Raw genomic sequence first — 22628 nt, forward strand, 5'->3', positions numbered from 1 at the left:
CCCCAGAGCTGGAGGCAGCACTGCAGGGGGGTCTCCCCCGAGCGGAGCAGAGGGGCAGAATCCCCCCCCTCGCCCTGCTGCCCACGCTGCTGGGGATGCAGCCTCCGGCCGCGAGCCGGGGACCGGCGGCAGCCACCCGCCCCATCCCGGGCCTCCCGCTGGGGCTTTGCCCTACCCCGGCGGGGGACGCCGGTCCCGGGCAACCGGAGCACCGGGCCCGGCCCTCCTCGGCCGGGAGGAGCCTGCGCGGGGCGGCGGGTCCCTCCCCCGGCGACGGCGGCGGCGGCGCCGCGGCCCGGCCCGGCCCGGCCATGAGGCTGACGCGGGCGGCCGTGCTGGCTCGGGCCAAGGCCGCCGCACTCGATGGCGTCCGCCGCCTCAACTGCTGGTGGGGGAACCGTCCCCGGGCGGGTGGCCGGGCGGGAAGGGGGCGGGCGGGCCTGAGGGGATGCGCGGGCCTGGGCGGCGGGGACAGGCCCTGCCGCGCTCCCCGCTGACCCCCCCCTCTCCTCCCCGCAGGGGCAGCCACCTGACGGATGTAAGTAGGGGCGCCGCCCGCTGCCGGACCGCCAGGACAGCGAGCAGGGGTCCCGCGGACGCCATCGTGGAGCTCCTGCCCCCCTCCCCCTCCGCTCCGACCCCGCCGGAGGGGAGGCCTCGGCCGGGGCCGGCAGGGAGAGGCGGGAGGGGAGAGGGATGGCGGGGTGCTGAGGGAGGTGCAGGCCTGGGCGGGGGGTGGCCGGGTGCCAGCGAGCTTGTCAGGGTTGATTAGTGTCTCCTATTAAAAAAAGAAAATAAAAAAAAAGGAGTGGCGGGGGGATTTGCCGTTATTTTCAGAGAGCGCCTGGGAAATTCCTCTCTGAGTCCCTCCCCGGAGAGCGGGACCCTGCCCCATCTCTTTGGGACTTTGGGAGAGGTGCTCTGGTTTGGAGAGGGCTGTCATTTGGAGAGGTGAGAGGGGGTCCTTTCTGGGGTGAGAGAGAGGGGTCCTTGATTTTGTGTGGTGGCATCTGGGGTGAAAGAGGGCTCCTTTCTTGTCTGTGGTGGTGTCTGGGGTGAGGGAGAGGGTCCTTTCTTCTGTGCGGTGGCTGGAAACCAGCGCGGAGATGGCAGAGTTGCTGGAGCAGAAGAGCAACGTGATGCTGGCTGGTGTCTCTGGGGCGGAGGAGCTGCTGACTCCGCAGTGACTGTGGCAGCACGTCTCTCCAGTGGTGTTAAGCTTGGGTTAAACTGAAGCAAATCTCAGTTGCGGTTCTTGCTTTTATCTTGCTTGTTTGTGATTTAAATTGCCTTCTTTTTTATTTCCCTGGGAGTGCCAACCTGCTCTTTCTGTCTCTTCCTGTGCAGATATCGATATGCCGGGATTTGCCCAACATCGAGGTGATCACGTTCAGGTGACTGCCATGGAGAGGGCAGGGGAAATCACCTTTCTTTGGCTTGGCCCTTGGTTTCTTATTACCTTTCTGTGGTTGTATCTCTGTGCTGCCTGGCTCCCCTTGCCTGATTTCTCAATCGGCAGAGATGCAGAAATGATTAGTCTTCTGCTAGCTCCTCTGCACCTTTGCTACTCAAGAAAATAATCCCTGTTTCGAGACGTGTTAAAACATTTTAGGATTGTTGCTCCCTAAGTTGTATTCCATAGTTTAGATGAGGTCTTCTGAGCCTCTGTGTGGGGCCGGTTTGCAGAATGCTTGTTGAAATTCTTCTTGGATCTCGCAGAGCTTTTCATTTCCATAAGGCTCCCCCCAAAACACCCACCTATCCTGGAGATCTCACAGAGCCAATACTGCCTGCAAATTTGAGCTTTTTAGCTTGAAAAATCTTCTATGGGTTCTCCCTCAGTGAGTCTGAGGAACTGCTATGGGAAAGGGTGCAAGTGTGATGGGTGTTTGGGGGAAGAAAAGGCTGTTTGTCACCTTCAGCAGAGAGGAGAGCCTGCTTTTTTAATTCTTTCCTCTGTTCAGGAAGATGAAACATTATCTTATGTTCTGTGCAAAGCCATAGGCCCCTGAACCCCCCTTGCTGTTCTGTGCCAGGGTGAAGCTGTTGCAGGAAAGGGGACTGGAGAGCTGCTGTGCTGCAGGGGCTGCCGTGCTCCCCCGTGAACAGTACAGCGAGGGAGGGATGGGCTCGCAGGTCGCTGATCCTGCCTTCCCTCTTCAGCATGAATGGCATCTCAGACCTCGAGCCGCTGAATCAGTGCCAGAACCTGAGTGAACTCTATCTGAGGAAGAACAACATTGCAAGCCTAAATGAGCTCTTCTACCTCAAAAACCTGCCCCGGCTGAGAGTCCTGTGGCTGTCTGAAAATCCCTGTTGTGGGTCGGACCCCCACCGCTACCGAATGACAGTGCTGCGTAACCTGCCCGGCCTGCAGAAGCTTGATAACCAAGGTGAGTGTTTGCAGGTAAACGAACAGCCCCGAGCCATGGGCAGGGTGAACTGGAAACCGGTGACGTGTTGGTTCCTCTTGTTAAGGCGTCCTTCGACTCTTCCTTGAGTCGGGATCTGTTAGAGGTTGAGCGCCCCCTCTGCATGATCCACCGCTTCTAAGCTGTTTTCTTCCCCCCCTTCCCTGCAGTGCCAGTTAACACTAGCTGAGAGTGCCTCATTGTAGCTGAGACAGTACTACTAATTAGTGTTTTTTTAGAGCTCTTTCCTTTGCTGTGGCAAAACAAAGATTCTGTAATTTGATCTGCTGTCGTTAAAAAAAAAAAAAAAAAAAAGAAAAAAAAAAAGCTTTTCTGCCTAGTAGCAGTAATTTGGTGGCTTTTGGAGCCTTCTCCAGAGACAAGAAATGGCAAAGCACGTTTGCCTCCCTCCCTGATATCTTTCCCACTTTGAGAGACTGGTGACGGCTGCTGTCATTCTCCTGCACGGCTTTTACTGCGGGAGGAGGATGAAAGCAAAAGGCCAGTACAAAGGACAATTTTTGGAGCAAACCCCTGCAGTATGGCTCTGCAGCAGCAGTGCATGCCCTGTTACACATGCTGTCTTCTTGGGCTGCTGGAGTTCATTGCAGCAGGGTTTTGTTTTGGCTTTTGCAGCTGTGACAGAGGAAGAACTGTCCCAGGCCCTGGTGGATGGTGAGGAGATCATGGCCCCACCAGCCAGGAGGAACATAGAGAATGGCTGCCTCGAGTCCACCGAATCCAGTGCTGCTGAATCCACAACGGAGACCGAGAGTGAACTGCTGAACTTCAGTCTGGAGGAGACAAAGTGAGGGCTTGCTCGTGAGCTGTTAGGATTTCTGGGCCGAACTCGTGTGTAGCATGAAAGGACCCTGCCAGCCAACCCTGATATTCCATAGGCCAGGCCTGCAGCTGGTACAAATTCCCGTTGTTCCAGTTACCGTGGTGGAGCTGTGCTGGTTTAACAGCACTTGTGGGTCTGGTTCTGTATCCGCAAAACGGGCTCTTCTGTAGGTGGGTACTTACTCTCAAGCGTGTCGGCTGCATGTGCAGAGGGAGATGGATCCTCTCTGAAGTGTGAGCTCCGGCCCATTCCCGCTTAGCTCTGCTTCTGTGACAGGCTTTGGTGCTTGTCGGCGCTGTGGCACGTGTTGTTCAAGTGCAGCGTTGACACGGTGAGTCTGCAGCCCCAGCTAACGTCAGGCATGGGAACCTGCCCTCCCAGGTGGGGGCTGCGAGCAGACACCTTGTAGCAGCGTGCTGGTTTACGTTTTATAGCTGTGAGGCTCTTGCTGCAGGTGGGAGTTTTACTTGGGGCGTTGTGGTCTGTAGGCCATCATGGTATGTGAATAGATGTACCTTCAGTCCTTCAGCCAGGTATTTCTTGCATGGTTGCCCCATGATTGGAAAGGATTGGTCTGGCAGAGGAAGGTTCTGCCGGCTGGTCGTATTAACATTTGCCGTTCCTCCCCTTCTTTAGCAAAATTCGAGAGGAGCTTGGTATGAAGCCTGTTCCCAGGGATAAATTTTCCTCCTTTTCACCTCGAGACACAGACTGCAACCGAAAAAAGAGAGTGAGTATCTTTTAAAGACCAAATTGGCATTCATCGTGTGCAGCTCTGGGCCTCACCATTCCACAAGGATGTGAAGGTCCCTGAATGTCTCCAGAGAAGGGCAACAAAGCTGGTGACAGGACTGGAGGGCATGTCCTGTGAGGAGCGGCTGAGGACTTTGGGTTTGTCTAGCTTGGAGAAAAGGAGCCTGAGGGTTGACCTCATTGATCTCTACAGCTTCTTGAGGAGGGGACGTAGAGAGAGAGGTCCTGAGCTCATCTCCCTGGGATCCAATGATAGGACATGTGGGAATGGTTGCAAGCTGATTTGGACTTGACGTTAGGAAGCATTTTTTTACCGAGAGAGTGGTCAGACACTGGAACAGTCTTCCTAGAGAAGTGGTCCATGCCCCAAGCCTGTCAGTGTTTAAGAGGCATTTGGATAATGCCCTTAACAATATGCTTTAACTTCTGGTCAGCCCTGGAGTGGGCAGGCAGTTGGACTAAATGACTGTTGTAGGTTCCTTCCCACTGAAATATCCTGTCCTGTCCTGTCCTGTCCTATCCTATCCTATCCTTAAGATGTCATGCAATGTAAAGAAAGCCCAATGGATTTAGTCCTCTTGATCTGTCTGCACATGAGCTCATGTGTGTCCCTTCGCTGGGGTTGTGCTAAGAACACGTGGCAGTTGGGCGGTGGCTGTTGGCCTGGCGGACAGGAGACCGCTGAATTGAAAGCTTAGGTCGTTCCTCAGACCCGTCCATGGTGTAGGCTCAGGTGAACCTCATGGATCTTGGCTGCTCAGCTGGGAATTGCTGTCTGCTGGGCGCAGTGCCATCACTTCAATCGGCAGGGTGAGATCTAGACCATGTTCTGCCTCATTTTTATATTAGTTGCCTGCGATCTCTTTCGTTCAGATTTTAAATGTGCTTTAGTGTATTGCTTTGCCGCTCCCTGAGTGCTACTGCAGGCTCTGGCCTTTAGGAAAAGAAAATATTAAACAAGGGGAGGTTCAGGTTAGACATTAGGAAAAAGGTTTTCCCTAGAAGGACAGTTATTTAGAGAGGCTGCGGAATCTCTCCCTGGAGTTTTTCAAGACATGGTTTGGCAGAGCCGTGGTCTGGTGTTGGCAGTAGTCCTGCCTCAGGGGGAGGTTGGGCTGGGGACCTTCAAGGGTTGATTCCAGCTCGTGCTTTCACGATTCTACCAGTTCTTCTTATTCCTTGGACTGTAGGGTTCCTGTCCTTTCCCATCCTACACGCGGTCACACTGGAGAGAGAGGGTGGCCGTTCTTGAATGCGCCTTTCCTCACAGGAGCCAGAGGCGCGTGGGCAGTCTATGCGGGACTGGGCGGACGGGTTTGTCCTGCATTCCAGTGAGCCTTGTCACATGCAGTCTCTGCCCATATTTGCCCCGAAGGCTTGGTTGATCTGTCCCTGTAGCTGCAGGTGGCTGTTGCAAACCCGTGTTGGTGGTGACAGAGTTCCTAGAAAGAGCAGCTCTTTGAAAATCAGCTGTCCTTTTCTGGGATGACGTTAACATGCTTGTAATAAAGCAGTGTCTGTCTCCTTCCGACAGAACAATGTCCTGAATGCCATCCTGCTTCTTATGAAGGAACTGGACACAGAGGGTCTGGAGATCGTCCAGCAGACGGTGGGGAGGAGGCTCCAGGTCCTTCGGAAGAAGGAGCTGCAGGAGGAGTGATGGTGCCCATTACAAACATCCCTGGACCACCAGCCGGCCCCAGACCCTCAGCACCGTTCTTCCCACACGTGCCTGACTGCTGCCAAAGCCTCGGCGTTTCCCGCTGCGCGTCCCTTGCGGAGGGGCTGGGATGGGGTGCTGCTGGCTGCCCCCGTAGCTCCTGACGTGGTCCCTGGCTGTGCATGTCCTGCTGGGACTGGCAGCACCCGGTCTGGCTCTCAGGAGCTTTCCCGCTTGCGTAGCAGGCTCTGTTAATGTTTGTGTCTGGTGTCGCTGGGGCTGTTTGATGTGAGCTGCAGGGGAATCAGCAGAGCAGGGCTGCAGTGAGAGCTGCTGCTGTGCTGTGCGATCGAAGGGGGATGGCAAAGCCTGCTGGCGGCTGGAAAGGTCACTGCTTGTCGGTGGCTCCCTGTCAGACTAACCCTCGGCCAGCCTCTCTGTGCGTGTAGCAGACTCTGAAGGCAGTTTCTACCACAAAGATGTGTTTTTTGTGATGTCTGTCGGGGAGACGCTGCCTGAAATGATCACTAAGAACTCTCTGGTGCAGATTGTGAAGGTCAATGTCAAGTTCTTAATTTATCTTCGAACTCCTGACTTCTGGTCCTCATTGGCGCATGCAGCATCTGACTTGGCGATCAGGCGGCCCAAAGAAAAGCTCGGTGCAGCCTAGGTGAAACAAATGACTGTCTCCCAGCTCCTGAATGCTCAGCTGTACTCTCACCCCCACATGCCCCTGCAGGCATTAGAGCAGCTTAAGGAAACAACGTCAGAATAAAAAAGCCCTTGTGCGTTTTGCAGTTAGGAGAAAAGAAGCCAAGCATTACTGTCCCGCTTGCACAGGCATCAGGGGTGGCGTTTCTCTTTAACCGAAAAAGCTGCATTTACTAAGATTTTATAGCGCGGTTAAATACAAACTAAAACGTTGTGACATACCAAATAAAACCAATTATCCCTCTAGGACGTGTAAGTAGTGGCTGGGGTTCGGCAAACATAGTGAGAACAACTGACTCTGGGCATTGCTCCATTACGTCTGGTTCACAGCTCGCATTGTGGAGCAGGAGGAGGAGGGCTGTGGGCCCCCGCGCCCTCCCGCTTCACTGGGCCGGTGAAATGGCTCACCCGCCTCTGGTGCTGGTTGATACCGCGCCGAGCTGCTGCGGGGGCTGCTTTTCAAAGGCGCTGTCCTAGTTGGGAACTTTCTTGCAGCCACGAGTCCACACAGAGCGCAGGAAGCAAAAGAGACGGTGAGCAAAGCTCGCTTGCTCGTGCGGAGGGGGACAGCCTGCCCCGGCAGCACGAGGGTCCCTGAGACAGGACACGAGCCCTCGGTGCCGCTCGGCTTCGGACCCTTTAGCTCCTCAAATGACCTAGTTCTTGCCTCCTGCGCTAACCCCAGCTGCATTTAAATGGCCAGTGCGATTTATAATATACGAGACTTCCCTTGACAGCCAGGGCCCGAGAGACTTATCCATCATCTTGTTTGCATCTTGCCCTTGTGCTGAGGGCAAGTCCTCTCCCAGGCTGTCTCCACAGCCAGCTTGGTGGCAAAAGTCGCGCCTGTTCGCGTTGGGGAACAGGGGAGCTTGCCGTTTGGGTGTGCCGGACACCCCCCGGCTTTGCTGGGAGGAGAATGATCAAAGCGAGCGTCATCATTTGTCATCGGGGCTGGTTTGTGGTGAGGGCAGCTAATGGAGCAATCGCCACAGCCCGAGGCTGCTCTGGCACAGTTCCTCTCTTAATCCTCGACGCACGACTGTCCCTGAGCAGAGCTCGCTGCCTACGTGCCGCGCTTGTCATCCTTGGCTGCTGCCGATCCTCCCGCTGCCAGGCCAGCTGCCCTCAGTGCTCCCGACCACTCCTTGCAGGATGATCCCGCAGCATCCCCTCGCTCTCGGCACAGCCCCCGGGGGGCATGCTGGCCCCTTCGGCTCATGCCTCTTTACTCCGGGGACCTGGCAGCCCGCCTTTCGCTGCAAGATGCTCATGGCTTTGTGCTCTGCCTTCTCATTGGGGATGGGCTGGATGTGCCGGGGAGCCTGGGTGCACAATCACCGCGTTCCCCTCCTGCTCGTCCTGGCAGGGCACGGGGTGGTTGCCCCCAGTGGGGACTGTGCCTGCCTGTTTCCCCCAGGAATTTAGCACTCCAGGCATCTTTTTTTTGGGTGGAAACGGGGCGTTAGGGCTGCAGTGATGCCTGTCCCCAAGCGCCTCCAAATGTGCAGCTGGTCTGAGTGTGGGGACACTTCTGCCCAGGGAAGTGGTGGAGTTGCCACCCCTGGGGGTATAAAAGCCGGGCAGACGTGGTGCTGAGGGACATGGGTTAGTGGCGGTTTGGGCAGCGTTACATTGGTAGTTGGACTTGATGGTCTTAAAGGTCTCCCAACCATAACAATCCTGTGATCCTGTGACACCCCTTGCCCCTTCACACCCTAGCCCTGGCTGCTGGAGGGCTGTGGTGCCGTGTCAGCCCCTCCAGTGCCATGCCAGCCCCTCCGGTGCCCTGTGTGCTGCCGAGAGTGCCAGGCTGGAGAACACACGCGCTGGAGAGGAGCCGAACGCCCAGGGCTGCCAGCTGCGCTCGGGCACGAGGCTCCACCTGGGCGATGGTACAACTGTGGGGCTTTTCGGCGTGCCCTGCTTTCGCCCTGACCTGCCTCAGTGGGGGATGTCGAGCAGCGAGGGCAGACCTTTCCCGGGCATGGAAAACGCCGGCGGCTGTCTGCCTGCAGGCGTGGATCCAGCACAACTTGTGTTCAAAGCATCTTTGGGGACTCTTGGAGTCCGATGGTGAGTCAGGCGTGCGGGACCACCATGATGTGGGGGTCTGTGGCTGATAGGGGGTCCCGCTTGGGAGCTGGATGTGCCTTGAAAGTGGCACACGGGCTGGTGGGAGAACCCATTTCCCACCTGCCGCCTTCTCCGCGTTGGGAGGGGCAGCCAGGTCTCTGCCCAGGGTCCCCAGAGCAGGTACTTGCCCGGGAAGCGCAGCAACGCTGCCTCCATCTGCTATTTCTCTGCGTGTCTAGCTCTGGCAAGGCAGATACAATAATTATTATCTTCCTCCAGAGCCTCTAACAAGCAACGTGGCCAGCTAGGGGAAAAGCACTAAAATCGGGGCGGGGGACGACTTGTCACTTGGGGAAAACTCTGCGGGGAGGAAAAAAATAACTGTGTTTGACCCAAAAGAGCGTGATGCGTCCTGGTCCTGGTGATGTCCCAGAGGCTGGAGCCGTCAGCCGAAAGCCCCGGGAGGAAAGCAGCCTGGGAAAGGGGCTACGCCGCGGCCGTCTGGCATGGGCCAAGCGCGGCGGAGCTCAGCCAAGCCCCAGCGCCGCACGCAGGAGCCAGCGCGCTTGGCAGCCGCCCTGAGAAACTGCCTCAACACACACGCACATGGCCCTGATAAATCGCTTCTGCGCTTGCTTTGAAGGTGGGAACCAAAACAAGGGAGAAGCGATATTTCCCCGGGATTGCGAAGTCTGCCCGCAGAGGGATGCTGACCTTGCACCCGCCGCGGCCCAGCCAGGGAGAGACCGCCTGCAGTCCCGCTCTCCCAGGGTTTGAGGACGCATGAAGCAGGGAAACATCCTGGACCGGCATTAATCCGGCTCCGGCAAACCGTCTGGTTTTGCTCATCCCCATCCTAACCCCGGGTCTGCCCCCCATTCCTCCCCGCGGGCACTCGGCGCCCAATGACCACTCTCCGGTGAGGGGGGTTTGGCTCCAGCGGGTTTTATCTCTAGAGGAGGAGAGCAGCGCCGCAAACGGTACAAGATTTGGGGGTGGGGGTCACAGAGCAGCGGTGAGATGACGAGCACGGCCCCGTTGGCAGCACCCGAGGCCGTGCGGTGACGGTCACAGCCAAGCGTCATGCAAGGTGGCCGGGGAAGAGGGGCTTGCCAGGACCCGTGCTCTGCGCTGAGCCCTCGAGACACCCCACTGGGCAAACGCCACGGGAGGACGGGGCTTCACCGAGGCTCCCGGGGCAGCCAAAAGCCCCAGGTACCAGCCCCTATCCGCTCCGGGACGGCACCTCCGCTCCCCTCCCACACGCAGGGCGGGCGACTAAAAGCAGCAGTTGGCTCAGGCGGTCAAGCCGCTAAATACCCCATCATTAAATAATAAGAATAAACCATTAAGGGAAGATTAAGGGTCTGGGCTGTGCAGCGGGGCTCTAGCAACACCTCTTTGCTGCATCTGCACAGGGACCAGACCCTGGACCAGCGATTTGGGGCGGGATTGTGCAGTTTTGGGAGCCGGGACCAGGCTCTGCCTGCTTTAAGGGATCGGTGGCAAAGCTACAGGGCTACTGAGAACAGGGGGGACCCGGTGCTCGCGGAGCAGCAGGTGGGGATGGAGGGGACGCGGAGGGGGGCTATGGCTCAGGCTGGCGGGACTAGAAGCCCTTCTCGATGCTGAGGGTGCGGCGGGTGACGTGCTCCATCTTGCCCGAGATGTACTCGGTCAGGCTGATCTGGTAGTTGGCGAGCATCTTCAGCATCAGCCGCAGGTTCAGCCACCACTGCTCCTGGGGCAGCCTGTGCCTGCAAAGCGGGGGACATGGCTCTCAAGTGACCCTGGGGACAACCCAGGAAGGTCCCCCAGGACCTGGTGAACCGCTGGGTCATGGGGACGGTGACTTACTCGAAATCAGTGACTTTCTTGAGCTCCGTCACGGGGCTGAAGGCCACCACCTTCTTCCTGAGCCCGATCACGCAGGCAGAGTCGCCCGAGTTGGCAAACACGCGTCCTGGGAGGGGGACACAGCCGACCATGGCCACCTCGCTGGCAGCCGAGTGGCCAAGCCCGGCGCAGCAGGGGCTGCCCAGTGCCACCAGACCCCCACCCCACCCCCTGGGACCCCCGGCCCTCGGCTCACCCTTGCGGTAGACCTCCTGCAGCTTCTCCGACATCCACAGCACCGCCTTCACTCCCAGCTTGGTCCCGTAGTTGCGGTCAAAGGGGGTCGGGGCTCCCCCCTGGGGACAAAGAAAGGGTGATGTCGAGCCTGCCTGGCTTTTGGGGACAGTGGTGGCCCATGTTGCCCTGTCCCCCGTACCTGCTGGAGGTGGCCCAGGACGTTAATCCTGCAGTCAAAGATGCCTTTGCCCTCGGAGGAGTAAAGGTTGTAGAGGAACTCGGTGGTGTAGTGCTCGTGGCACTTCTCATTGCTGGGGGAGCGGAGGGAAGGGGTTGGGAGGCTGCTCCTTAATTTGGTGTCCCCAGAGGGTCCCTCCACGCTCCCCTAACCCCCTTTGTTTTTTGCTGTTTTGTTCTCCCTGAGGCCCAGAGCCCCAGCCCGTCTCCCCAGCAGGACTCTGGAGCTGGGGTGGGGATGGCAGCGGAGACATCCAGCGCAGGACTGTCCTCCTGGCCAAGTGTGGCATCCTCGGGCAGGACGCCGCGCACCCACCCTGCCAAACCTCACTGCGCCCAGGGACCCTCTGTGGCCGCGGGACGGGCTCAGCGCTGGCCTTGCTCCCTGCCACCGGGCTGGGGTTTTCAGCTAGTGTCCCCAGGGGTCCCCAACTCACCGCAGCACCAGCCCTCTCTGGATATCCGTCTTCATTTTGTCGGTCAAGTGCTCCACATTGGCCTGCAAGAGGAACACCAGGATGCCAGCGGTGTCCCATGTCCTCTGCAGCCATCCCAGGTCCTCTAATTTCGACTTGAGAGCCGCTAATGACACCCGGCGGCTTCACGGGGCTGGGCTGGAGCCCTCTCTTTCCTGCTTTTCCATCTTATTTTACCCAAACGATGCTGCCAGAAAGCAGCCCCTCGCCCTGCGCACCTTCAGATCGTGGATGGTGAAGGGATCTTCGTAGACATAGGCGGCATCAGCGCCCACCGCGATGCCAGTGACGGTCGACAGGTACCCGCAGTAGCCCCCCATCGTCTCCACGATGAAGACGCGGCGCTTGGTGCCCGAGGCTGACTGCTTGATGCGGTCACAGCTCTACGTTGGGAAAAAGGCGGGAGTGGGGGTCACACCAGGAAAACCCATCTTTGCTGCCCGGGATGGGAGGCTGGTTCCTTCCTGCATGTCATCCCAAAACATGATGGGACCTGGCAGAGCAGCACGGCCCCATGAGCCCTGTCCCTCACCTCCATGGCTGCGTTGACGGCCGTGTCCGAGCCCAGGCTGAAGTCGGTCCCGGGCACATTGTTGCTGATGGTGGCGGGGATGACGCACATGATGATGCAGAGCTCCTCGTACTGCCCGCGGGCCTCCACCAGCTGCAGAACCCCCTCGTACGCCTGCAGACAGCCGAGAGCTGGGGAGATGCCAGCCCCGGGGCCGGATCCGCACCCCAGAAGGGGTGGCCCAGGGTGCCCACACCGGCTGGGGTGCCAACAGCCCACCCTGGCCCTCACCCAGCCAGGGTTGAGGGTTCCCCCCGCACCTCGAACCCCCCGATGACCAGCAACGCCTGGATGTTGAATTTCCGCACGTTCTCCACGATCTTTTCCATGCAGGTCTTGGGCAGGGTCCTGCGGTGGGGAAAGGGAGGAGAGACCGCGGGGTGAGGACGAGGGGGGGGGTCCCCGCAATCCCCGGGGACAGCTGTGTCCCCTCCCCTACCTCCCCCGTGGCCCCCCTGGGGCTGTGCTTACCGCTTAGTGCCCAGCATGGACCCTCCACGCCCCAGCCATCCAGCCACGTCGTGCCAGCCCACCTCGCGGATCTGCAAGTAGCAGCGCTCAGTTTTGGGGTGGGGGAGCACCCCAGCACCCCTCCTCCAAGCCCAAACCCACCCCCCACCCCGGGAAACCCGCCGCCCCCCCAGGCTCACCGTCCCCCTTACCTGCCCTTTGGACAAGCCCTCGAAGCCGTCGCTCACCACGTAGATGGTGTGTCCCTGGCAGATGCCGATCCGCACGGCCGACCTGACGGCAGCGTTCATGCCGGCGGCGGGGGCACCCACATTCAGGATAGCCATGCTGAAGGGGCTCTGCGGGGAGGGGGACAGCACGTCGCTGCGTGTCCCCAAGGTGGGGAAGGTGTCCCCTGCTCCCCATCCTTCCTCACCTTCTCCTGCGCCGGCTTCTGGTGCGCCAACAGCTTGTAGATGTTCCAGTTGTTCTCAAAGCTCCTGCAAGGACAAGGTGGCGTGGTCCTGAGGTGCACCCGGACCCCAGGGCGTGGGGGGGCGACCCTCCCCGGCTGCCAGAGCCACTGGTTCCTCCCCGGGGAGCAGCCCCCGCCCCAGCACATCCTTTTGGCCACCCTGTAGGGATGTCACCCACCAGTGCCAGTCCCCGCTCCTCACCTCCCACGGAGCTGGATGGCCTCCTCAAACCTCTTCTCATCCATGGCCTTCTGCACATCCTTCGTCTTGGGGTGGGGAGAGATGCAGCACCGTGACACCCATGCTCGCAGGGAGGGGAGCAGGAGCCCCACGTGGGGGGCTGGCGTGCCAAATCCACCCCCCCCCCCCACCCCGGTACTCACCACCTGGACGCACTCCATGAGCGGCAGCCGCACGGACTGGTTCCCCGAGAGGCTCACCACGCAGGCGGGGGTGTCCGGCGTGGCCTCCAGCAGCGCCATCACCGCCTCCATCCCCATCTTGCTGCTCTGTGAAGGCAAAGGGCCACCCGCCGCTGCCGGCCACCCATGCCAGCCGGGCAGGACGCTGCCCCGGGCTCATATGGGGACACCCCCACCGGCAACCACCACTAAAGACCTACCAGCACCCGGTCAAAGGCTGACGGGGTCCCTCCGCGCTGCACGTGGCCGAGGACAGTGACCCGTGTGTCGAAGCCCAGGCGCTGCACCACCAGCTGGGGAGAAGAGAGGACATCATGCTGGGGACCCACCGGTCACTGGAGTGGGGGCCGGAGTGGGGGCGGCAGCGGGAGCTTACATCCTTCACGTAGTTGGAGGAGATGGGTTTGCCGCTGCGGTCGATGGCGCCCTCGGCGATGATGATGATGTTGAGCCGTGACCCTCTGCTGCGTGTCTGGTGCAAGAGGAGGGAAACAGCCGCCGCGGCTCAGCCAAAACTCACAGGCGGCCGAGCACGAGCATCCTTTGTCCCCACCGGCCATAGCCCCGGGGAGGGGCGGCTCAGGTTCTGGGCGGCCAAGCCCCCGGGCCAGCGCAGCCCCTGGCACCCGAGGGCTGGATTTGTGCTCAGCTGAGTGGCCCGTTTCACAGGGACAATGGCAAGAGCTCCCGAAGCTTCGCAGGGGCCGGGCGCCGTCCGCGGGGCTCAGCCCGCGTCCCTCTGGGGACTTTCCGGGGACAAAAGGGGGATGGGACTGTCGGAACCCCTCCGCTCACCTCCCCGAGCCTTTCGCACATGAGGTCTTCCCAGCCGTCCTCCGGAGGGGATTCGGGGATGAAGAGCCAGTCGGCACCCGAGGCCAAGCCGGACACCAGTGCTAGGTACCTGGTGGGACACGGTGGTGGCAGTACCATCCCCAGGAATGTCCCCAAAACATGGCATCCCATCCCTGCTGACGGCCTTCCCCACTGGCTGGTGCTTACCCGCAGTGGCGGCCCATCACCTCCAGCACGAACGTCCGCTGGTGGCTGCAAAGACACGGGTGGGAGGAGAAGGAAGGTGGGTGCGATGCCTGGGGTGGCCCAGCCCCCCAGTGCCCAGCCCCGCTCACCTCTGCGCCGTGGTGGTGATGGCGTCGATCACCTCCATGATGCGGTGCAGCGCCGAGTCGGTGCCGATGGTCATGTCAGTGCCGCAGAAGTCGTTGTCGATGGAGCCCACCAGCCCCACAATGTTCAGGTGGCAGTTCTCCCGTGCCACCTCCTCACTGATCTGCCCTGTGGGGGGGGACACGGCCGCGCAACCCGTCATTTTAGGGTGCTCCTGTCCCCCTCCAGCATCACACCGGATCCTGCAGAGCAGCGGAGGAGCCCAGCCCTCCCTGGGGGTCACAGCGATGGGGTGGACCTCTGGACCTCAACATCTCCTCAATGCTTTCAGCTCTACCCACCCAGGGCTTTTGGGAGAGGGGTTCACCCACCGTCTTGGACCAGTTCCTCCAGCAGCCCGCCCCACTCGGAGCGGAAGATGTCAGCGCCCGTCAGGCTGCCGTCCCCGCCAATGACGCAGAGGTTGGTGATGCCGTGCTCCACCAGGTTACGGGCGGCCCGCAGCCGGCCCGCCCGGGTGGTGAAAGCTTTGCAGCGGGCGCTGCCGATCACTGTCCCACCCTGGAGAGACAAAGGTGGGGGGGACACGGCTCGTCACGCAGATTTAGGATGGGAGGTGGGATTCGGAGGTCTCATGGCCCCAGGGGTGATCCTCACCAGCTGGATGATGTTGGAGACGCTGAGCCAGTTGGCTTGCTTGATGTTGTCTCCCCCCTCCACCAGCCCCTCGTAGCCCTGCGGAGAAGTGGGGGGCGGAGGTGAGGGGTGACCCGTCTCAGGGGGGGTGGTTTCCCCCCCACCTGTGGCGGGGAGCAGGGGGGCACCCCAACCTCGTAGATGAGGAAGACCTTGGCTCCCACGTATATCCCCATGCGGGTGACGGCGCGGACGGCGGCATTCATCCCTGGGAAAGCGAGACGTGAGCCGGGGCGGTGCCCAGGGACCCCCTGCCCCATAGGGGGCCGGATCCTATAGATGACCTCGAAGTGTCCCCTCGAGGGGGGTGTGTGTGTGTGTGTGCGCCACGCAGGCAGAGACTGGGGGAACTCGGTGCTCGGGTGGGAGCTGCAGATGACCAACCGCCCCAGAGCCAGACGTGTTAGAAACAGCAGCTTGTCCCCGGGTGGGGGGGGGGGCCCACCGTGGGGGCTCCACCGTGGGGCCCGTGACCTCCCACGGAGGGCGCTCCGGGGGCGGCGGGGACACGGCCGGGGGGGCGCAGCGACCCTTCCCCGGTGGGGGGGACAGGGGATGGCGGGGTGTCGTGTCCCCCCCCCCCCCACCCCGCCGCTCCCCGGGGAGGAGCGTGGGCCGCGTCCCCGCTGCGCGCCCCGAGGCCCCGCGGACTCTGTCCCCGCCGCGCCCGCGGGGCCGGGGGACGCGGACACGCGGGGCGGGACCGCGGCGTGTCCCCCCGCTCCGCTCCGCTCCGCTCCGTCCCGTCCCGCCCGGCCCCACCTTGCGCATCCCCGCCGCTGGTGAGGACGGCGATGGCCATGCCGGCCCCCGCCATCCGCAGCCGCTCCAGCTCCGCCGCCGCCGCCATCGCTGCGCTCCCGGCACCGGCGCCGCCGGACACGCCCCCGCGGGGACACGCCCCGGACACGCCCCGCACGGCGAGGACACGCCCCGCCCCGCCGCTCTGGCGCGACACACCGCGACACACCGCGACACAGCGCGACACAGCGCGACGCTGCGCGCCGTGTCCTCCCATACTGTCCCATTCCAAGCCATACCGTCCCGTCCCGTCCTGTTCTGCGCCATACTGCCCCATACCACGCCATACGGTCCCATACTGGTCATGCCATGCCATACTGCCCCATACCACGCCATACGGTCCCATACTGGTCATGCCATGCCATACTGCCCCATACCACGCCATACCGTCCCATACTGGTCATGCCATGCCATACTGCCCCATACCACGCCATACCGTCCCATACTGGTCATGCCATGCCATACTGCCCCATACCACGCCATACGGTCCCATACTGGTCATGCCATGCCATACTGCCCCATACCACGCCATACCGTGCCGTACTGGTCATACCATGCCATACTGCCCCATACCACGCCATACCGTGCCGTACTGGTCATACCATGCCATACTGCCCCATACCACGCCATACCGTGCCGTACTGGTCATACCATGCCATACTGCCCCATACCACGCCATACCGTCCCATACTGGTCATGCCATGCCATACTGCCCCATACCACGCCATACCGTGCCATACTGGTCATACCATGCCATACTGCCCCATACCACGCCATACCGTGCCATACTGGTCATGCCATGCCATACTGCCCCATACCATGCCATACCGTGCCGTACTGGTCATACCATGCCATACTGCCCCATACCACGCCATACTGTGCCATACTGGTCATACCATGCCATACTTCCCCATACCACGCCATACCGTCCCATACTGGTCATACCATGCCATACTGCCCCATACCACGCCATACCGTGCCATACTGGTCATACCATGCCATACTGCCCCATACCACACCATACCGTCCCATACTGGTCATACCATGCCATACTGCCCCATACCACGCCATACCGTGCCATACTGGTCATACCGTGCCATACTGTCCCATACCACACCATACCGTCCCATACCAGGCGATTCTATGATTCTGTACTGTCCCATGCTGCGCCATACCCTCCCAATACTGTTCCACACCATCCCGTACCGTCCCATACCACGCCATGCCCTCCCATACTGTCTCATACCGTCCCAGTCCATGCCATATCATCCCATACCATCCTGTACCGTGCCGTACTGTCCCATACTATCCCATATTGTCCCATACCATGCCATACCATCCCATACTACGCCATACTGTCCCATACTGTCTCATACTGTCCCAGTCCATGCCACACCGACCCATACCATCCTGTACCATGACACGCTCTCCCGTACCATCCCATACCGTCCCATACCGTCCCATACCATCCTGTACCGTCCCATACTGTCCCATACTGCACCATACCATGCCATGCTGTCCCGTTGTCCCATTCCATGCCATAGCGTCCCATACTGACCAATACCATCCCATACTGTCCCATACTGCACCATACCATGCCGTGCTGTCCCATTGTCCCATTCCATGCCATACTGTCCCATACCATCCTGTACTGTCCCACACTGCACCATACCATGCCATGCTGTCCCATACTGTCCCATTGCATGCCATACTGTCCCATACCATCCCGTAACGTCCCATACTGTCCCATACCACACCATACCATCCCATACCATGCCATGCTGCGTCATACCATGCCATACTGTCCCATACCGCGCCATACCATCCCATACCACCCCATACCGCACCATCCCATGCCATACCGTCCCGTACTGTGCCATACTGTGCTGCACCATGCCTTGTTGTACCATCCCATGCCATACCGTCCCGTACCACACCACGCTGTCCCATACTGCTCCCTACCATCCCATACTGTGCCATACCATGTCATACCATGCCATACTGTGCCGTACTGTGCCGTACCATGCCATACCTTCCTGTACTGTCCCATCCTGTTCCATACCACTCCATACTTTGCCATACCACCCTATACTGTACCGTGGCAGGCAGTATGGTGTGGGTACATGCCACCCCAGGTGGCGCCACGCTGTGCCAGCTGGTCGAGCTGGATATTTTAATATAAATTTTATATTTTAATATAAATTTTACATTTTCTTCAATTTTAATCTAATTATTTCAGCTATAATTAAGGAAAGAACACACAGAGCGAGGCCAGCCAGAGGTTTCCCTGTCCCACCCCCCTCCCCCCAGCCCATCGCGGGGGCTGTGAGGATGCCACATCCCAAGGGTCGCATCCCTACAGGGATGGGGGTCCCGTCGCTCCAGAGCTTGCCAGGACCACCAGCGCTGGGTGTCTGGGTGCAGTGTGGCGCTGCGAGGCCGCTCCCCTCCGTCCCTCCCTTCTCCTCCCGGAGCGGTCCCCCGCTGCTGTCCCCCCGCTGGCCTCACCCTGGGGGAGCGGGGACGGGGCCTCATCCCAGCCAAGGGATGGGGAAACTGAGGCAGGCGCTGGCTGCTCCCTCCCCCGCTGGCTGGAGCTCTGCCGTACGGTCCCGCAGGCGCCGGGGTGAGCTCAGAGCCTCATCCCCCATCACCATCCCCAGGCGCTGCAAGGGCAAGGCCGGTCACCGCCAGCGTGTCCGGCAGGGAAGGGGTGCGGGTGGCTCGGGCTAAGGAAATGGGAGAGACCTGGCCAGACTCCCACTCTCCTCCTCCTGCAGCCCCACCTCCCCGCTCCCGCTTAACTCCCCGCCAGGCCAGCCGTGGGGCCACCATTCCTGTCCCCATCCCTGTCCCCACGCTTAACTCCCTGCCAGGCAAGCCGTGGGGCCACCATCCCCTTCCCCATCCCTGTCCCGATGATGCTCCGGCTGCTGCTGCTCTGCGGAGCCCTGGGCTGCGGGGCAGACCAGGCGGGTAAGGCGAGGACACGGTGGCGGTGGGGTTGGAGAGACTCGGGGTTGGCATGGGGGACACCCGCGGCTTACGGGAAGGGGACGGGGTGGTGAGTGATGTCCGGCGTCTCTTGCAGCCCCGCTCACCTTCACCATGCTGCAATGGACCCGCGTCTACAAAGGCAACTCCATCTTCTGGGGGAACGCCAGCCTGGACGGGCGGCTCAGCCACCTCCTGGAGGGGCTTAATGTCACCCAGGTGCTGCCGCTGGAGCCCCCGGAGACCTGGGCCAGGCGGCGGCAGGATGTGAACACCTACCTGCTCTACTTCAGGCAGCTGGTGCAGCTCTTCAGCAAGGAGAGGCCCATCAACTGTGAGTGGTACCCGGGGGGGAGACACGCGGACACATGGCCCGGTGCGGGGACTGGTCCTACTGGGGAAAGGGGAGCCCCCCCCGGCACTGCCTGGGTAAGGGGATGGCTCCTTGGGGACAGCTGGGCAAAGGGACAGGGACACGGCCACATGCAAAACCTTGCGCTGGGAAAAAGGAGCCCTTCTGCGGAGCTGGGAATTTCTTACCCCGAGCTCACCCCGGGAACAGGGTGATGCTCAAACCTCCAGAAAAGGGCTGGGGGCTGCAGCCCAGGGGGACGGTGAGGTGTAGGGACCCTGCCTGTGCCCTGCCTGCATCCCACCTGCATCTCATCCGCATTCTGCCTGAACCCCACCTGCACCCTGCCTGCACCCTGCCTGCACCCTGCCCACATCCCACCTGCAACTCACCTGCATCCCGCAGCCTTTCCGGGAGGCGTGGGACGCTGACGGCAGTGGTTTCATGCCCGCACTGCTCCGCCAGCCCCCGTTACCCCCAGTGCTCCTGTGCAGGGTGTGTTTTACCTTCATTTTCTTTGTTACCCCCAAACCAGTTTTGTCCCAGCTCTGCTTTTCTTTACCCGTCCCTCGGGGAGCACTTTCTCCCCTCGGGGTCTCGGTGGTGAGCCCCTCGCCTCCTCTCGCCCAGTGTCCCCACACTCCCTGTGCCGCATCCTTCCGCGAGAGCGATGAGTATCTCGCTCTGCGCCGAAAAACCTCCCGTCCCTATAAAACCGAAGCTGCGCTGTACGCAGATAAGGAAGGGGAAAATAAGCGCAGCTGCCCGGCCCTCGGAAAAGCCGCGGCCGCAGTGGAACCGAGCAAAGGCAAAGCTGTGTGTGGGCTGGGCAGCGCAAGGCTGAGGCTTTGCAAACTCAGTGCACAGGTTGATGCTGGTGATGGCAACGGGCTGCTGCGGGTGGGAGCGTGCGGACCCTGACCCCCTCCCTGCGTCCCCGCAGACACCCAGAGCCTGTGCTGCCGCCTGGGCTGCCAGCTCTTCCCCAATGGCACAGCCCACAGCTTCTACGAGGTGACCCTCAACGGGACGGCTTTCCTCAGCTTCCACGTCCCCAACGCCACCTGGGAGCGGCGCTGGCCCGGCGGCGATGCCGTGGCTGCCTACGCTGAGGGGGAGCTGATGAAGTGGCCCAAGACCACCCAGGACCTCCAGCATTTCCTCAACACCACCTGCGTGGACATCCTACGGGCTCAGAGCGCCGGGACGGGTCCGTGCTGGGGCTGGGAGCCGGGGGGGATGGGACACCGTGGCATGGTGGGGGTGACCCCAGTCGTCACCTCCACCCCTCTCGCCTCTTGCAGGAAAACAGAGCAGCCGGTCGCACGCCCCGCTGGTGCTGGGCCTGATCCTGGGCACCGTCGCCTTGCTGGGCATGGCCGTGGGCATCTTCTTGTGCACAGGAGGGAGATGCTAGCGGAGCCGGCAGCCGTCCCATGTCACCGCGTGGAGGCCGGGGACGGACCCATCGTCACCCTGTGGAGGCCGGGGATGGACCCATCGTCACCCCGGGGAGGCAGGGACCCAGCCCATGCCCCGCAAGGGACATACCTCCTCGGCGCCACAGGCTTTGCTCCCAAAGGACACCGCACCGGTGGCTTCCCTGCCCGGTCCCCGCTGGGTTGACCCCCCCAAGCAGCGGCACCCTGCCCCAGGGACGGTCCCCACGCCGGGCTGGCACGGAGCGCTGAGACTTAATGCTTGGCACAGACAGAAAAAAATGGGGAAGAAGGGTGGTGGTGGGGGCAATTGGCAGGAGAAAGAACCACGAAAGAGTTAAAAGGATGGCACTGAAACGCTGTTTTCTCCCTGTTGCAGTGGGGAGAAATGCCCGGGAGGGAGGATGTCACATCTTTGTGGCACTGCTTGGAGATGGCCTGTAATAAAACCACCCGTCAGTTCTCCTACCCCACTCGGATGCTCTCATTTCCCACCAGCAGCGCCCCTGTGGGGCTGCAGATCCATCATGGGACTGCAGATCTACCATGGGGCTACAGATCCACTGCAGGGCTGCAGATCTACGATGGGGCTGCAGATCCACCGTGGGGCTGTAGATCCACTGTGGGGCTACAGATCCATCGTGGGGCTGCAGATCTACCATGGGGCTACAGATCCATCGTGGGGCTGCAGATCTACCATGGTGCTGCAGATCCATCACGGGGCTGCAGATCCACCATGGTGCTGCAGATCCATCACGGGGCTGCAGATCCACCATGGGGCTACAGATCCACCACGGGGCTGCAGATCTACCATGGGGCTACAGATCTACCATGGGGCTACAGACCCATCACAGGGCTGCAGATCCACCATGGGACTGCAGATCTACCGTGGGGCTACAGATCCACCATGGGGCTGCAGATCCACCATGGGGGCAGGCACATGGGAGTGGGGCTCGTCGGCGTTACCAGCCCTGTGTCGGACCTCCAGCCATGCACCGAGTTTGCAAGGCCTCCGGAGAGAGTCTGGGGAGGGGGTTTGCTCCTCCCAAGCTCATTTCAACCCACCTGCAGCTTTGGTTTGACTCAATTAAGTGATTTTTCCAATGAGCAAGTGGCGACCCTGCGTTTCTTTCTCATTTCCTCATCTCTGTATGAGCCCCCGATGTCGAGACAGCCGGACGGGGACAGTTTTTCTGAGCAGATCAAGGCGTTCACCCCTCTCCCGTAAGGATGTGCATCCCAGAGGGATACGGGAGCGTGGGGACGTCGGGCGCGGGGCAGGGCAGGCGAGAAACCGCTCCCCGAGGCCCAGCTGAGGAAAGGCAGAGCTGCGCTACCAGCACCGCACACCAGCATTCATGGCTTTATTTTCCTTTTCTGTGACCTAGATCTCAGCCAAAAACTGCCCTTTGACAGTTTGGACTTCGTTTATATTAATAATAAACTCTTGGCTGTGTTTCCCTTTCGCTCATAGCAAGGTTTTGAGCCCAACACTCCCCTCGTGCTCGTCTGCGCTGCCCCGAGGGCAGGAAGGGCTGGGGGCGAGCCAGGAGCTGGCTTGGGCCACCGAAAGAGGGGGACAGCAGAGGAGCAAAGAGGTTTCCTGGATGAACTTCCAGCTCCTTCCTTTCTAAATACCCACCCCGGCGGCTCAAAGCCGGGGAAGATGGGAAAAGAGCTGCAGGAGAGAAAGGGGATGGGGAGATGACATAGGGGTTGTCCGCAAGGAGGGATGGAGGAGGAGGAGGAGGTCTCCAAAGACCACATCTCATCACCCTGGCCGCCGGCCATCCCCTGAGCAGCCCCCGCCTCCCCCAGGCTCCTGGGGCAGGGGCCGGGGCGCTCCCCACCCTTCAGCGGGCTCCTCCGCGACAGGGAAATGGCAGCCAAGAGGCCGGAGGATCCAAAACAAAGGGGCTGAGGCACGTCAACGTCACGGCTCGGCCTCTGAAGAAGCGCCCTTGGCGGAGCCCTGACACGGGACCGAGCACTGCATGTCCCCGCCGCGGGCATCAGGGGACATGAGGCTGATGGTGAGGGTCAAACGCCGTAGGTTTG

At 60.8% G+C, this 22628-nt stretch overlaps 3 protein-coding genes across 4 annotated transcripts; 2 read left to right on the forward strand and 1 right to left on the reverse strand.

The window, feature by feature from the left end:
• The first annotated feature begins 114 nt into the window (after window positions 1-114).
• CFAP410 (cilia and flagella associated protein 410) lies at window positions 115-6628 on the forward strand. 2 transcript variants are annotated; one of them, XM_063339563.1, is made up of 7 exons: window positions 115-388; window positions 520-538; window positions 1348-1394; window positions 2164-2393; window positions 3048-3219; window positions 3892-3985; window positions 5543-6628. In XM_063339563.1, the coding sequence occupies exons 1-7, from the start codon at window positions 312-314 to the stop codon at window positions 5666-5668; spliced, it is 765 nt and encodes a 254-aa protein (XP_063195633.1). In that variant the 5' UTR covers window positions 115-311; the 3' UTR covers window positions 5669-6628. The 2 variants fall into 2 exon arrangements, with proteins under 2 accessions (XP_063195633.1, XP_063195634.1); XM_063339564.1 differs by lacking the exons at window positions 115-388; window positions 520-538 and adding an exon at window positions 564-951.
• Window positions 6629-9391: 2763 nt separating this feature from the next.
• Window positions 9392-15908, reverse strand: PFKL (phosphofructokinase, liver type). The gene is made up of 22 exons (XM_063339258.1): window positions 15747-15908; window positions 15119-15192; window positions 14946-15023; window positions 14660-14849; window positions 14291-14456; window positions 14163-14207; window positions 13956-14064; window positions 13537-13632; window positions 13361-13453; window positions 13122-13247; window positions 12940-13004; window positions 12699-12762; window positions 12475-12621; window positions 12284-12354; window positions 12073-12160; window positions 11774-11926; window positions 11460-11624; window positions 11203-11264; window positions 10728-10839; window positions 10548-10647; window positions 10313-10418; window positions 9392-10212 (listed from the first exon to the last, which is right to left on the reverse strand). The coding sequence occupies exons 1-22, from the start codon at window positions 15832-15834 to the stop codon at window positions 10065-10067; spliced, it is 2346 nt and encodes a 781-aa protein (XP_063195328.1). The 5' UTR covers window positions 15835-15908; the 3' UTR covers window positions 9392-10064.
• Window positions 15909-18174: 2266 nt separating this feature from the next.
• On the forward strand, window positions 18175-21268 carry PROCR (protein C receptor). Its single transcript, XM_063338699.1, has 4 exons — window positions 18175-18761; window positions 18877-19113; window positions 20075-20341; window positions 20436-21268. Exons 1-4 carry the CDS (start codon window positions 18704-18706, stop codon window positions 20546-20548), a joined length of 675 nt encoding a protein of 224 aa, XP_063194769.1. The 5' UTR covers window positions 18175-18703; the 3' UTR covers window positions 20549-21268.
• The last annotated feature ends 1360 nt before the right edge of the window (window positions 21269-22628 follow it).

Source organism: Chroicocephalus ridibundus, chromosome 6, assembly GCF_963924245.1.
Source record: "Chroicocephalus ridibundus chromosome 6, bChrRid1.1, whole genome shotgun sequence".
Lineage (NCBI taxonomy): Eukaryota > Metazoa > Chordata > Aves > Charadriiformes > Laridae > Chroicocephalus > Chroicocephalus ridibundus.

What these genes read in the sequence shown, in the direction of transcription:
- CFAP410 (XM_063339563.1), top strand. Translation starts at nt 312, where the DNA reads ATGAGGCTGACGCGGGCGGCCGTGCTGGCTCGGGCCAAGGCCGCCGCA. An exon ending in GCAGAAGCTTGATAACCAAG is followed by an intron (nt 2,394 to 3,047) that starts GTGAGTGTTTGC and finishes TGGCTTTTGCAG; the next exon opens with CTGTGACAGAGGAAGAACTG. An exon ending in TTCAGTCTGGAGGAGACAAA is followed by an intron (nt 3,220 to 3,891) that starts GTGAGGGCTTGC and finishes CCCCTTCTTTAG; the next exon opens with CAAAATTCGAGAGGAGCTTG.
- PFKL (XM_063339258.1), bottom strand. Translation starts at nt 15,834, where the DNA reads ATGGCGGCGGCGGCGGAGCTGGAGCGGCTGCGGATGGCGGGGGCCGGC. An exon ending in GTGATGGGCCGCCACTGCGG is followed by an intron (nt 14,065 to 14,162) that starts GTAAGCACCAGC and finishes GTGTCCCACCAG; the next exon opens with GTACCTAGCACTGGTGTCCG. An exon ending in TGTGCGAAAGGCTCGGGGAG is followed by an intron (nt 13,633 to 13,955) that starts GTGAGCGGAGGG and finishes CTCTTGCACCAG; the next exon opens with ACACGCAGCAGAGGGTCACG.
- PROCR (XM_063338699.1), top strand. Translation starts at nt 18,704, where the DNA reads ATGATGCTCCGGCTGCTGCTGCTCTGCGGAGCCCTGGGCTGCGGGGCA. An exon ending in CTGCGGGGCAGACCAGGCGG is followed by an intron (nt 18,762 to 18,876) that starts GTAAGGCGAGGA and finishes CGTCTCTTGCAG; the next exon opens with CCCCGCTCACCTTCACCATG. An exon ending in GGCTCAGAGCGCCGGGACGG is followed by an intron (nt 20,342 to 20,435) that starts GTCCGTGCTGGG and finishes CGCCTCTTGCAG; the next exon opens with GAAAACAGAGCAGCCGGTCG.